Source organism: Oryzias latipes, chromosome 10, assembly GCF_002234675.1.
Source record: "Oryzias latipes chromosome 10, ASM223467v1".
NCBI classification, from domain to species: domain Eukaryota; kingdom Metazoa; phylum Chordata; class Actinopteri; order Beloniformes; family Adrianichthyidae; genus Oryzias; species Oryzias latipes.
The window spans coordinates 15111689-15126243 of record NC_019868.2 but is presented as its reverse complement, the minus strand read 5'-3'; the positions used below and the strand labels follow the sequence as shown (position 1 = coordinate 15126243).

Below are 14555 nucleotides of genomic sequence, written 5' to 3'. Positions count from 1 at the left end.
GATTAAAACATAAATACTGTTGTTGTTTTTTTTATTTTCTCATACCTTAGTAGCATCATTTGGGGTCGCTGATGACCACATGTTTGCAAACTCTCTACGTTCAGTCTCCTCCTCTGTGCGCAGGAGCGACAGAAGGCAGGCGCTTTGTGTGAGCTGCATGAATGGAAGCCGAGTGGTTAGAATTATGTTGGCCGATCGTGTCGCACTTTATGGATTAAAACCGTTTTCAACACGCCAGTGTTTTTGAATTCTACCATGGGCAGAGGACGAAATCGTGGAATATTATGTTCACTACTCGTTCTATTTTTTTTGGACTGGTGTGCTGCTCAAATATCCTACTCAGTAACCGAGGAAGCAAACAAAGGAACTGTGATCGGCAACCTCGCAAAGGATTTAAACGTGAATGTTAACGATCTGCAATCCAGGAATCTTAATGTCGTCTCTGGGTACAGTAAGAAATATTTCCAGACAAATATTAAAACTGGGGACTTATACGTTCATGAGAGAATCGATCGCGAGGAGCTTTGTCCAAACTCCCTTAAATGCACCTTAAACTTCGAAGCCATACTGAATGATCCTATGGTGATCCGGCGCATCGAGGTGGATGTTGTCGATTTGAATGACAATGCGCCTATTTTTGTTGAGAATTCCTTTTTCCTAAATATCTCCGAATCTTCCCCGACAGGGGAACATTTCTTGCTTCCTCTAGCTGTCGATGTTGACACAGGCAGCAATTCTGTGAAGACTTACAAGCTGAGTCCGAATGAATATTTCTCCCTTGACGTACAGAGCGGCGGAGAAAGGAGCGCTTCTGCAGAATTAGTGCTGCTAAAAGCTTTAGACCGCGAGAAAGAACCTGATATTAAACTGAGTCTGTCTGCAGTTGACGGAGGCAAACCTCCTAACACTGGAACGGTGCAAATACATATAAGTGTCCTTGATGTGAATGATAACACGCCGTCTTTCAGCAAAACGCTTTACAAGGCACGCGTAAAGGAAAACGCTCCCCCCGGATCATTAGTTATTCAACTAAACGCCACCGATTTAGATGAAGGGGACAGCGGAACGGTGATTTATTCCTTTGTAAAGCGTGCCAATTTTAACCCTGCAGACATGTTCTCCCTAAATCCTGACAGTGGTGAGATCGCAGTCAAAGGGGGGTTAGATTATGAATCTCAGTCTGCGTATGAAGTTCACGTTCAAGCTACCGATAAAGGTGCGTCGCCCAGAAGAGCAAATGGAAAGGTGCTGATAGAAGTGGTAGATGTGAACGACAATGCTCCTGAAATTGTGGTGACGTCACTCCTGAATCCAGTGAAAGAAGATGCCGAGTCTGGAAGCGTTGTTGCTTTGGTGACCGTGACTGATAAAGATGGAGGGAAAAATGGGCAGACTAAGTGCAAAGTAGCCGGCACGGTCCCTTTTAGGCTTACGTTAAACTATAAGAATTATTATTCCTTAGTTGTTGATGGACCTCTTGATCGAGAGAGACATGCTCTTTACGACATAAAAATAACTGCTCATGATGAAGGCTCACCATCCTTGTCCAGCACAAAAGTCATCAAAGTGGAGGTTTCTGATGTCAATGATAACCCGCCTCGTTTCTCTGAGCCTGTGATTAATATTTACGTAAAAGAAAACGGTGAAGTCGGACATCATATTTATGTGATAAAAGCAATTGATCCGGATGCAAATGAAAACGCTAAAATTACATATTCATTGGATGGTAACTCAAGGAATATTCAAGTAACCTCCTTTATAAATATTAATTCGGAGACAGGAGAAATAATCAGCCTTCAGTCGTTTGACTATGAGAAGCTGAAAACATTCCAGTTTAAAGTTCAGGCCACAGACTCTGGGGTTCCTCCGCTCAGCAGCAACGTGACTGTGAACGTTTTTGTTCTGGATGAAAATGACAACAGTCCCTCCATTCTTGCTCCTTACTCTGAGCACGGCTCCGTTAACAGTGAGAACATCCCATATTCTGCTGAAGCGGGATACTTTGTGGCAAAGATCAGGGCTGTGGATGCAGACTCTGGATACAATGCGCTGCTCTCTTATCACCTGTCTGAGCCCAAAGGAAACAACCTGTTCAGGATTGGAACCAGCAGCGGGGAGATCAGGACTAAGAGGAGAATGAGCGACAATGACCTGAAAAGTCACCCCTTGCTGGTGCTGGTTTCTGATAACGGAGAACCTTCTCTGTCAGCTACTGTGTCTATTGAGGTGGTGGTGCTGGAAAGCACCGCTGACATGCAGACTCCATTCAGACACGTGCCTCTAAAGGAGGACAGCTTCTCGGATTTGAACCTGTACCTGCTGATCGCCATAGTGTCAGTGTCCGTCATCTTTCTGCTGAGTCTCATCAGTCTGATGGCTGTCAGATGCCACAGGACAGACGGAAGTTTCAGCAGATACAGCGCTCCAATGATCACCACCCACCCTGACGGGAGCTGGTCTTACTCGAAAGCTACTCAGCAGTACGACGTGTGTTTCAGTTCAGACACACTCAAGAGTGACGTGGTGGTTTTCCCCGCACCGTTTCCTCCTGTAGATGCAGAACTGATCAGTATAAACGGAGCAGACACTTTTACCAGAACTCAGACTTTACCCAACTCAGAGAAGGTGAGTTCCAATAATAAACAACTTCTCTAAAGTGCATTCAATTAAAACTTTTGTGTGTTAAAGTAATCAAAATGTGCCACTACTACATTATGGTTGTCGAACAGAATAAAGTTGTAGTTAGTCTTTTAACCCTTGCGCTATCCTAGGCACTTTTTTATTGGGAGTTGGGTCATCTAGACCCACTAGACAGTGCTCTGAACCTTTTTTCTTCAATGATTTGCGATCTTCACTGGTGTCCATGGATTACTTGAAATCTTTCCACCTTTATCCACCTTTGTCATGGTAGGGAGAACACGTCAATGGAAGGGTGGGGTCATCTAAGATAGCACAAGGGTTAAACAATTGTAAAAAAAATACACGAATGCTGTGATGAAAAGTGAAGCGAGATTGGTGTAACTTTTTGAGCGCGTGCGCTGTCCTTGGTTCTGAATAGAGAACATCGTTCAAGCTTGCATAAATAGCGGCCTCTCTTTTATTCGTTTACGTATGTCAACAGATGGTGTCGCTGGAGATTGCAAACATGAGAGTGTCTTTCATTTTACGTCCCCCCTCCTCCCTCCTCTCTAGTGATCTAAGACTCCTCCCCTTATGAAACATCAGTGGGTCTCTTCTTTGTCAGATCAAATGAGGACGGCAAATAGGAAGCTCATTTCTTTATTCCATATAAATGTGAGGATGTCAAAATGTGTATACTTTTTATTTAGTTACATAGTCAAGATGGAAGATCGAGGACACGCCACATTTTGGATACAAATTGCGGCTTTATTGTGTTTGTGCAGCGGGTGCACAGCGCAGCTGTCTTTCTCTGTCGCCGAGGAAGTCGACAAAGGAACCACGGTCGGAAACCTCGCAAAAGATTTACACATCGGCGTGGACGAACTAGAAACACGGGATTTACGCATTGTTTCTGGAAATTCTATAACATATTTTGACGTGGATTCAAAAACGGGTCTCCTTTTCGTTTCACAGCGGATTGATCGTGAAGCGCTCTGTCCAAATACAGAGAAATGCTCCCTAAATTTTGAAGCAATGCTGAGCAACCCGACGCATCTGCATCGTGTGGAGGTGCAGATCACTGATATAAATGACAATTCGCCGTATTTTCGACCATCTGAGACGACTCTAAACATTTCTGAGTCGCTTTCTCCTGGGGAGAAATATTTACTTCCAATTGCAAACGACGCAGACACAGGAAGCAACTCGGTTAAAAACTACAAGCTGAGCACGAATGAATATTTCTCTCTGGATGTGCAGAGCGGCGGACAGCACAGTGAGTCTGTTGAGTTGGTGTTGCAAAAATCCTTAGATAGGGAAAAAAACTCCGCTATTCGCCTTACTTTGTCTGCTATAGATGGGGGAAAGCCTGCTCGATCAGGGTCTTTAATGATAACTGTAAATGTTCTGGACGTTAATGACAATACCCCAGTTTTTGATCAACCGTTGTATAAGGCACATGTCACTGAAAATGCTCCTTTTCAAACAGCCATTCTGACCGTCAGAGCTACAGATATCGATGAGGGAGTAAATGGTGAAATAATGTATTCTTTTATAGAAAGAGGACATTTTAACCCTGAAACGTTGTTCTCAATAAATCCAGAAACAGGTGAAATAAATGTAAAGGGAAAAGTAGACTATGAAGAAAACACAGCATTTGATGTTCGGATACAGGCAAGAGACAAAGGCACACCTTCTCGAAGTGTGCATGCTAAATTATTATTGGAAGTAATTGATGTAAATGACAATATACCTGAAGTCCTTGTCACATCTCTGATGAGTCCTGTAAAAGAGGATGCTCAAGAGGGTACCGTTGTTGCTCTTGTTACTGTGATTGACAAGGATGGGGGTAAAAATGGTCAAACAAGTGCAAAAATTACTGGACCGGTGCCGTTCAAGCTAAAGCTAAATTATAAAAATTACTACTCATTAATAGTTTGTGGACCTCTTGATAGAGAGAGGATTTCTCAATACAATGTTACCATTGTAGCTGCAGATGAAGGCACCCCACCTCTGTCCAGTGTCATTGTCATACCTATTCAAGTTTCTGACATAAATGACAATGCCCCAATTTTCCTAGAGTCTGTAATCAATGTTTATGTGAAAGAGAACAGTGCAATTGGAGAAATTGTATTCAGAATTTCTGCTTTAGACTATGATTTAGAAAAAAATTCTAAAGTGACATATTCAATACTTAATGGGTTTTCAAACAGCATTCCAATAACATCTATTGTGAATATAAACTCAGACACAGGAGATATAGTTGCTCTGCAGTCGTTTGACTATGAGAAGTTGAAAACGTTCCAGTTCAAAGTTAAGGCCACAGACTCTGGAGTTCCTCCGCTCAGCAGCAACGTGACTGTGAACGTTTTTGTTCTGGATGAAAATGACAACAGTCCCTCCATTCTTGCTCCTTACTCTGAGCACGGCTCCGTTAACAGTGAGAACGTCCCATATTCTGCAGAAGCGGGATACTTTGTGGCAAAGATCAGGGCTGTGGACCCAGACTCTGGATACAATGCACTGCTTTCTTATCAGCTGTCTGAGCCCAAAGGAAACAACCTGTTCAGGATTGGAACCAGCAGCGGGGAGATCAGGACTAAGAGGAGAATGAGCGACAATGACCTGAAAAGTCACCCTTTGCTGGTGCTGGTTTCTGATAACGGAGAACCTTCTCTGTCAGCTACTGTGTCTATTGAGGTGGTGGTGCTGGAAAGCACCGCTGACATGCAGACTCCGTTCAGACACGTGCCTCTAAAGGAGGACAGCTTCTCGGATTTGAACCTGTACCTGCTGATCGCCATAGTGTCGGTGTCCGTCATCTTTCTGCTGAGTCTCATCAGTCTGATGGCTGTCAGATGCCACAGGACAGACGGAAGTTTCAGCAGATACAGTGCTCCAATGATCACCACCCACCCTGACGGGAGCTGGTCTTACTCTAAAGCTACTCAGCAGTACGACGTGTGTTTCAGTTCGGACACACTCAAGAGTGACGTGGTGGTTTTCCCCGCACCGTTTCCTCCTGTAGATGCAGAACTGATCAGTATAAACGGAGCAGACACGTTTACCAGAACTCAGACTTTACCCAACTCAGAGAAGGTAAGGGCACAGTGATATACAGGAGAAACAATCATGTTAACCAATATGTTTCAAGTTACTGTTTAGTGGAAAAATATTCAAATGCTGTTTAGGCATTTAAAACTCATTACCAAATGCTTTGATAAACAAATATGCCTAGTTGAGTCTTAGACGTTGCTTTGTTTGTATCCCATTTTTTAGCTATCAATATTTTCGCATTTCAATGATCTATAGGACAACTTTATAGAGGGAACTTTATAGCTTTAATGTTAGCAGCCCTCTGTGATCTTTTATAGTTTTTTTCTTGATATATTTGTATAAGTTTAATTAATAAATTTTAATAAAGAATAATAATATATAATTTTTTGACTTGGCCACAAGAGGTTGCTAATAACTTGCTGCATGAAACATCCATTTTTACCTTAGTGGTCCTCCCTTTTACAGAGGGGTAGTAATTCTTTGTTTGTCGTGCAGCAGCATGAGTTTGCTTTAGAGACGAGCTTTGAACAGGATGGAGCATGAATAAGCATTGTCAATTATGGTATGATTTTTTTTTCGAAACGGATAGGAAGCTATGACCAGAATGCAGGAATGGAAGCCTTTAGTGATGAGTATTTATTATTGTTTGCCATTGTTTCATTTATGGAGTGCCGCCGCGACACGGATAGTGTATTCCGTCACGGAGGAATTGAGCCTTGGTACCACGGTGGGAAATTTGGCCAAAGATTTGCATCTAAATGTACAAGAGCTGGAAGATCGAGGTTTTCAAATATCAGGAGCCTACAAGGAGTATTTCGAAGTGGATCTAAAAACCGGAGCTCTTCTCGTGAAAGGCAGAATCGACAGAGAGGAACTGTGTTCCCGAAAAGTGAAATGCTCGCTGGAGGTGGAAGCCATTGTTAACTCCCCGCTGAATCTTTACCGCTTTGAGATTAAGATTTTGGATGTAAATGATAACGCGCCGTTTTTCCGGATACCCGGTATTGCTTTAAACGTCTCAGAGTCGGCTGTCCCCGGTGAAAAATTTGCCCTCCCAAAAGCATTCGATGCAGATGTCGGCGCTTTTTCTGTGAAGGGCTATAAATTGAGTGCGAATGAATATTTCTCGATGGATGCTCAGAATAACGGAGACCCCACCGAGTCTGCAGAAATGGAGCTGCGTAAAGCTTTAGACCGAGAGAAACAGGCGGTTATAAAATTGACGCTGACAGCTACTGATGGAGGAAAACCACCGAAATCAGGCACATTACTTATCACCGTAAACGTGCAAGACGTGAATGACAACATCCCTGTTTTTGACAAGGCTCTGTACAAAGCCACAGTGCTCGAGAACGCAGCGCCAGGAACGTCAGTAATATCTGTGCACGCACGAGATTTAGACGAAGGTCCGAACGGAGAAATCCAATACTCTTTTATAAACCAGGACAACGATAACACTGTAGATAAATTCTCAATTAATGTCTTAACGGGGGAGATCTCAGTTAACGGGGAACTGGACCACGAAAAAAACAATGCGGTTGAAATACGAGTCCAAGCAAAAGACAGTGGTGTAAGTCCTAGAACGTCTCATTGTAAAGTGCTAATTGAAATCAAGGATGTAAACGATAATCCCCCTGAAATATCAGTGACGTCAGTAGTAAACACAATGAAAGAGGACGCTCCCCCCGATACAATGGTTGGTCTTATAACTGTAAAGGATTATGATGCCGAAGAAAACGGGGATGTTGATGTGAACATACTAGATTCGGTGACGTTCAAAATTAAGAACACATATAAAAACCATTACTCTTTACTTGTTAATGGGCCTTTAGACAGAGAGGTGGCTTCTGAATATAAAATACGTATTACAGCAGCTGATAAAGGTCAGCCACCTCTCTCCACTACGGCCATTGTAACAGTCCATGTTTCTGATGTCAATGACAATGCACCTCGTTTTAAAGAACCTGAGATAAATATTTTTGTTAAGGAAAATGGTCCTACTGGTGATGTTATCTTCACCTTAACTGCAGACGATCCTGACATAGGCGAAAATGCAAAAGTCAAATTTCTTGCAAATGATCAGAAAGATAAACTTTTAAGTTCAGTCATTACAGTTAACTCAGACACAGGAGATATAGTTGCTTTGCAGTCGTTTGACTATGAGAAGCTGAAAACATTCCAGTTCAAAGTCCAGGCCACAGACTCTGGAGTTCCTCCGCTCAGCAGCAACGTGACTGTGAACGTTTTTGTTCTGGATGAAAATGACAACAGTCCCTCCATTCTTGCTCCTTACTCTGAGCACAGCTCCGTTAACAGTGAGAACATCCCATATTCTGCTGAAGCGGGATACTTTGTGGCAAAGATCAGGGCTGTGGACGCAGACTCTGGATACAATGCACTGCTTTCTTATCACCTGTCTGAGCCCAAAGGAAACAACCTGTTCAGGATTGGAACCAGCAGCGGGGAGATCAGGACTAAGAGGAGAATGAGCGACAATGACCTGAAAAGTCACCCCTTGCTGGTGCTGGTTTCTGATAACGGAGAACCTTCTCTGTCAGCTACTGTGTCTATTGAGGTGGTGGTGCTGGAAAGCACCGCTGACATGCAGACTCCGTTCAGACACGTGCCTCTAAAGGAGGACAGCTTCTCGGATTTGAACCTGTACCTGCTGATCGCCATAGTGTCAGTGTCCGTCATCTTTCTGCTAAGTCTCATCAGTCTGATGGCTGTCAGATGCCACAGGACAGACGGACGTTTCAGCAGATACAGCGCTCCAATGATCACCACCCACCCTGACGGGAGCTGGTCTTACTCGAAAGCTACTCAGCAGTACGACGTGTGTTTCAGTTCAGACACACTCAAGAGTGACGTGGTGGTTTTCCCCACACCGTTTCCTCCTGTAGATGCAGAACTGATCAGTATAAACGGAGCAGACACGTTTACCAGAACTCAGACTTTACCCAACTCAGAGAAGGTGAGATAAGAGTATTTTTGTAAAAATATACATTGTTGATTGGTTTTAAATCTACAGCGTATCCAGGATTTTACTTGCAGCTTTCAATGGGTTTTTGGTGCTGTCCATGGTGCTGATATAACAGTCACTTTTTTTTTCTTATTTTTTGTTTTGTTCCCACAGCATCATTTCAATTCCCATTTTACAGAACGTAAACATCAGTAAATGTAATACTGTGAAAATGCACTAATGCCTTTAAACAACAAAATTTAAAAAATACAATTAAATGTAGAAAGGTTTTTATCTGTCCTAAACTAAAATCTGTTTAACAAGTTTACCAAAATTGTTGATGTAGAGGAATTGGTACAATGATTGAATAAAAACATATAAGACAAAGGTGCAGGTTGCTTTTGTGCACTACGACCATGACATTGACAGCTGAACAAGGCCAAATTAAATCATAACTCTGATTGAGAATTTGATATTTTGTCTTTAAAAATCATATTAGCGAGCTTGAAATAAAGACTAGAGCACGTTTTTACCAGTAAAAAATCCAGTTATATTTAAGTCTGCCAGTAAAATAAGTGTATGTTCAAGGAAGAAAAAAGTGCTCACATTCATAAGATGCTGCAAAGTAAACTTTGCTGAAAGCTTGTTTATGGAAATTGCATTTCCTGTTTGCAGGCTTCACCTTTGCTGTCCTTTAGAAAATCTAAGTCATAATGAACCTTTTTGCGTTATTCAGTTAATCGTCAAGTTTAAAATAGAAACATTGTATGAGGTGGAGGATGTGTGATGTTGTCACTTAAAGAAAGTTATCGTGTTTAATGGAATACTGAAATCTGTTTGAAACATTATCACTGTAGATTGAATAGTTCAAAAAGTCATGTGGAGTGATGTAAACTAAAATATTTAATTGAAAATACAGAAGGATGAGACATTTATTAAGTGCTTGCAACATATAAAAAGTAAAATTTAGTTACATATCCAGTGATTCTTAACCTGTTCTATCTGATTCACTCAATTTTTGTCTCAGTATACCAAAATGCAGTGTATTTGATGGTTGACTATTCATTTCCGATTTGATTTGTTTTATTTATGTTTTAGGCCTAGAGCTGGCTATCTGGCGAGCATTAACAATGCTACTAACATCTTAGTTTTAGCATTTTATTGTAACTCTTAGACTATTTATGTAAACAAGCATAAAATAATAATTAAAATTTGGCCTTTTAATGCCTTCAATTACAGATACTTATTCTACTCTCTAAGTTGCTAAGATGTGCAAACTGTGGTATGATGGTGTTGATCTCAGGCTTCTTTTCCTCTCTCCCTTTTTGTGCAGCCATGTTTCGCCCTTCCCCCCTCTCCTACAGAAGGGGAGCAGCTGGATCTGAAAGGAAATTAGCTTTATATTCACGGACATGAATTCTATCAGGCTTTGACAGCTGTAAACATGATCGAATAAATTCTTATTACCATCCCTGTAATGTGTTTACAGAACCCTGATCCGTGTCAGGTCAAGTTGTTTTTTTCTACAGAAGTGTCTGCATGTTCTCAGTTTACATCTAAAATGACGATGCAAATGTTCAACAACTTCTTTCTTTTTACAATTGGTCGCATTGGCAGATTTCTGGTGAGGCTCAGGCATTGACTGCTTCTTATGCAGTCCTGAATTATGTGAGCCTCAGGCGCAATGACCTCATTTTAGGGAGTGGTCCATCATCAACAAGCGTGGCCTGATCTGTCTCAACTCCTGTCTTTTGATTCAAGAGTGAATCAGAATCCTGTGTGCTCCCTCTCTCTCGCTCCCCCAAACAACCAAACAAGCTTAGAATATTACAAGCGACTGGTCCAGGCTTTGCCTTTAAGTGGGTCAGCAAGTGATATAAGCTGAGCAGCACGGTATGTGTGCCATCTGACCGTGTTTGCAGCTCCCGCTGCGTTTTTTCTGATCCTGGCAGTTCACGGTATAGGCTATATGCGCAGGCTGGATGCAGTGGCTCCCATAACAAAGCCTGGAGCTGACTCCACGTTAAAGTGGTCCAGTATGCGCCCTGTGTGCTGCAGCTCCATCAGTGTATGGTGCGAGAGGAGGGGGAGGGGCAGGTACTTTTCCGCTATGCTCTTTGCTGCATTCGGAGCAGCAGCAGCAGCAGGGAGCTTCCGTTCCAACCGAGGTATCAGACCCGTTCGGCTCAGCTCTCCCTGCTGATCCGCTCCGCCAATGGGTGGGGGCAGGCGCACTCAGAGTCAATCATATTAAATCTACAGAGCGGGGAAAAGGTGTGGGCGAGAGGGATGAGAGGGAGAGGCTCTTTGGGCATGCTGCCATCCGCCATCTTTTACCGAAGCCTATGGGGGTGCTTAAACTGTTCATGCTTCCAAGGGACATAGATATTTGTTTTGAGCCTTGATGATAGAAGTAATGCATTATTTCATTATTGATAAACCAGAATAAGGTCAGTGTTGAAAAAAATACCATGAGCTAAAAGTTCTGTCTAGCTTCCTTAGTGCCAGAATATGCCTTAAATTATTTATTATAGTGTTCCTTGTCATCGCTGCATCTTACTGCTAAGTGCTGCAGAGTTTATAGATCACTTTTACAGAAAAAAAGCGTAATCAGAAAATCAGTTTATAGAATTTTGCAGATAGGCAAAGCAACCATTTTTTGTCTTGTGTGCATTCAGTCATTTTCTATTTCATGTATATTTGGTCCTTCAGCACGTGACTCATCTCTCTTTACTGCACTTCCTGTATTCCTCCTTCACAAGGGTGTGTCCTTTGTAGAAGAGAGGTTATTGCTGCTGTCTGTGGTTGCCATGGAGACTGAACCAGCCTGTTTCCAGGGAGCTGTCAGTGTGCACCCTCCCCCACTCATTGCCATGTGTTAGGGAGACATTAGCTGGAGGGAAACAAGGTGTGCACAATGAATGATGGGAAAAATACATAGAAGGAAAGATACCGAGGCAAAGATGCAGACCAAAAATGCAAAAGGTTCCAGAAGACATGTCTTCTCAAGCAAGCAAAAAAAAAAAAAAAAGAAGTTAGCAAACCAAATGAGTCAAGACAGTGTGAGATAAAATGTTCTAATTTAGGAAAGGCTTTTCAGAGAAAGTCTGTAAAGACTTGAGCTTTGAGCTTGAGATAGCGAGGAGCAGGAGTTTGTGAGTATGGCATGGACAATAAACCATTAAATGCATGCCTTGCAGCCAAATGAGAACATCACAGCCTTACAATTGGTCACAGATAAAAAGAGAAATTCATCACCCATTTCCTCTCCTCCATTTTCATTCCATCAATAAATCGTCTAGTAGCAGTGGAATATTTCTGCACTCTTTAGATTAGCTTTGTCATGCTCAAGCCCATAGTGACATCCTCTCCTATCCTGCAGGGATGCAAAGCTGGGACATTCTTGGAGGGCAGTATCCAAAGCCTGCCTGCATTTTCTGATAACTTTGTTCAGTGCTTCAGCAAGAATCTGTTTCGTGCACTGCCTGAATCGGGGTAACTAAGCAGTTGTTTAACCCATGCTGAGTCCCACAGGAGAGGATTTGCGCTGCTTTTGTTCTCTAATGCCCTTTATTTTTGAAAGAAAGTACACAAGGGATCAGCATAAACATGCTTATGTAGAGAACCTCTCCACCCGCTACAGTGTTCACCTGGTTAAAAGGATTGTGGTTATCGTGGGACCTTTGTGTAGGAAATTTTAAAAGGGAATTGTTCGTCCACATGGGAAGGTATGGGAACGCAGATCTGTTTCATTATGATAAATCTTTCATGTCTTGCTCTTGTTTTGTTAATGCAGTTTCTCAGATTATTTTGCATATCATTTTTGGGGAGCGGTTACAGTGCCTTATCTACTTTGCAAAAAAAGTAGCCATTGGCAGCTTTCTTTTTCTGTGCTTCCACTTGCTGTAGGGTTTTTTTGCATACAAAATAGTTTTTTTGGACTTAATTCACTCATAAGTGAGATGTGTTAAATGTGGGAATTATTTTTTTTAATCTTTATACCACCTGTCTTTTTCATCAGGGGCTCTACAGTATACTTGCTATTTATAGCTTTGTTTGTGGTGTCACCTTCAAAGGATGACTTGCCTTTTTTATTTGTTGTGGTCATGTTGTGCAAAGCAAATGGCTGCTGCTGGATGATAACTGTGTAGCTTCTCTCGAAATGTCTTTTAGTCTTTTTGATATACGCAGTCACAGACAGGATTATCCTTTGGTGCTGTGGTTTAATGAAAAATACGGGGGGGGGGGGGGGGGGGGCGTTGGCCACCTCATCTGTAACTCTTGTACTACCGGCTTTTTCCAACAGAGGGACCAGTTTTGCTGTCTTTTCAACTTGCTTCTCACTTGTCCTTGTGCTCCGACATGTATGATTTTACACTGCTTTTGGCACTGACCTCTTTTTTGTTGTTTACAGCTCCTACAGTTGTCCAAACTTTTTTGTTTGGGGTATTTCAATAACATCCTAATATCTTGAAGAAGATGATGGCCGTGCCTGTTCTCAGCAAAGTACAATTATCAGAAAGTTGTTTCATTATTTGCTGCTTTTGCTCACTCTCTTTTTGAAATATCACAAACAAACAACACTAATGCTAATCCATCATATTATTTTGAGGTAGCAGTTTTAGTTAGGGAATTGTAATAAATGTTTTAGCTTCAATTCATTATTTGTTGCAGCATCTTCCTCAGTTGTCTGCCTAATCGTTCTGCACACTCCTATTCCTCACATGCGGGTCTGTTTTTCAAAGCTACTGAGTGATCATGATTAAGCTCTGGCATTTAAAAATGAGAAGAAGCAACACGAAAAGATCCGCTGACATTAACTAAATATTTTTATCCTTAAATAACATTTCTATGGTGACATGTTCTTGCACACAGACCCACAGGCACAAGTGTCCTTTAGGTTTGCATGAATGCTTCTGTTTATGCTGACTGAAGGAATGATGCAAGAAGCCAAGTTTCTTGATAACCGAAGTATGACCTGATCTTGGTCAGTTCCCTATTTTTTTTTTCTTGCCATGATTCACTAAAATGGGGAATTCCATGGAAAAGTCTCTTGCAGCAGAAGAAAAATTGCTTTTAGAGGGCCTGCTTTCAGTATTAATGTGGTTTGAGTGAATAATATAAATAGCAGTGCCGCATTGCATAGTTAATGAAAGCTCATATTTTTAGCCAACAAAGAGCAAGTTTCTCGTTTATTCATGTGACTCTTCTCTTTCATATGCGTCTGTTTTTCTACATTTGCTTTCCTTTTTTCCTCCACCTCTTCTGTCTGCAGATGGCATTTGCTTTCATCTTTACTTAAGACCTCAGTGTGACTCTCAGCAGTAGAAGCAGGTCGTTGACAGAAATGCAGCAGGACAATGACAAGGGGATATTGAGAGAAGTGACATTATGCTTTGCATAAATGGTTGAGGATTTCATTAGATAAGTATTCTCACTAAGCTAATTGGGTGAGTGTATTCACCTGAAAATTCCTTGTATAGAACATGTTACTAATGGGTTCTTTGAAATAAACAATTCTTGAAGCGAGACGGGCATCTGTCTCCAATTGAAATCTTGATAAGTTTATTAACAACATCCTTGAGGACATGAGAGAAATACTCTACAGTTCAGAAGCATGCATGAATTTTTAAAACAGATGGCCACAATTGAAGCAGATAGAAGCTCTAAAGAGCTGTAAGAAAGATCCTCAGGAGGCACGAGGGAAATGAGCAACACACACATGCAAAGGTCAGGTGTAATCCAGCTCTGTGTCTGCTGCTGACCAGATAGCTGTCGCCTGTCCTCTCTTTTGTGTTGCTGCCAAACACAGAGGTTCAAAACTCTCTCTGGGAAAATCCACTAAATGTCACAGCTAATGTAGATGGAGGTGTTGATCCATATGAGAAAATTTACTTTATTTTGAACTAAAAACAAA

At 41.8% G+C, this 14555-nt stretch overlaps 1 protein-coding gene across 5 annotated transcripts in view; it reads left to right on the top strand.

The window, feature by feature from the left end:
* Positions 1-14555, top strand: part of LOC101161365 (protocadherin alpha-C2) — an 88116-nt gene that overhangs the window by 52346 nt on the left and 21215 nt on the right. The window contains exon 1 of one of the 5 annotated variants that reach the window (XM_023959167.1): positions 136-2625. The exons of 3 other annotated variants lie outside the window; for them this stretch is intronic. In XM_023959167.1, coding sequence (XP_023814935.1) covers positions 256-2625 — 2370 coding nt within the window. In that variant the 5' untranslated portion in view covers positions 136-255. Of the gene's footprint in view, positions 1-135; positions 2626-6162; positions 8651-14555 lie in introns of those variants that run through there. One more of the 5 variants, XM_023959166.1, reaches the window with a different exon arrangement.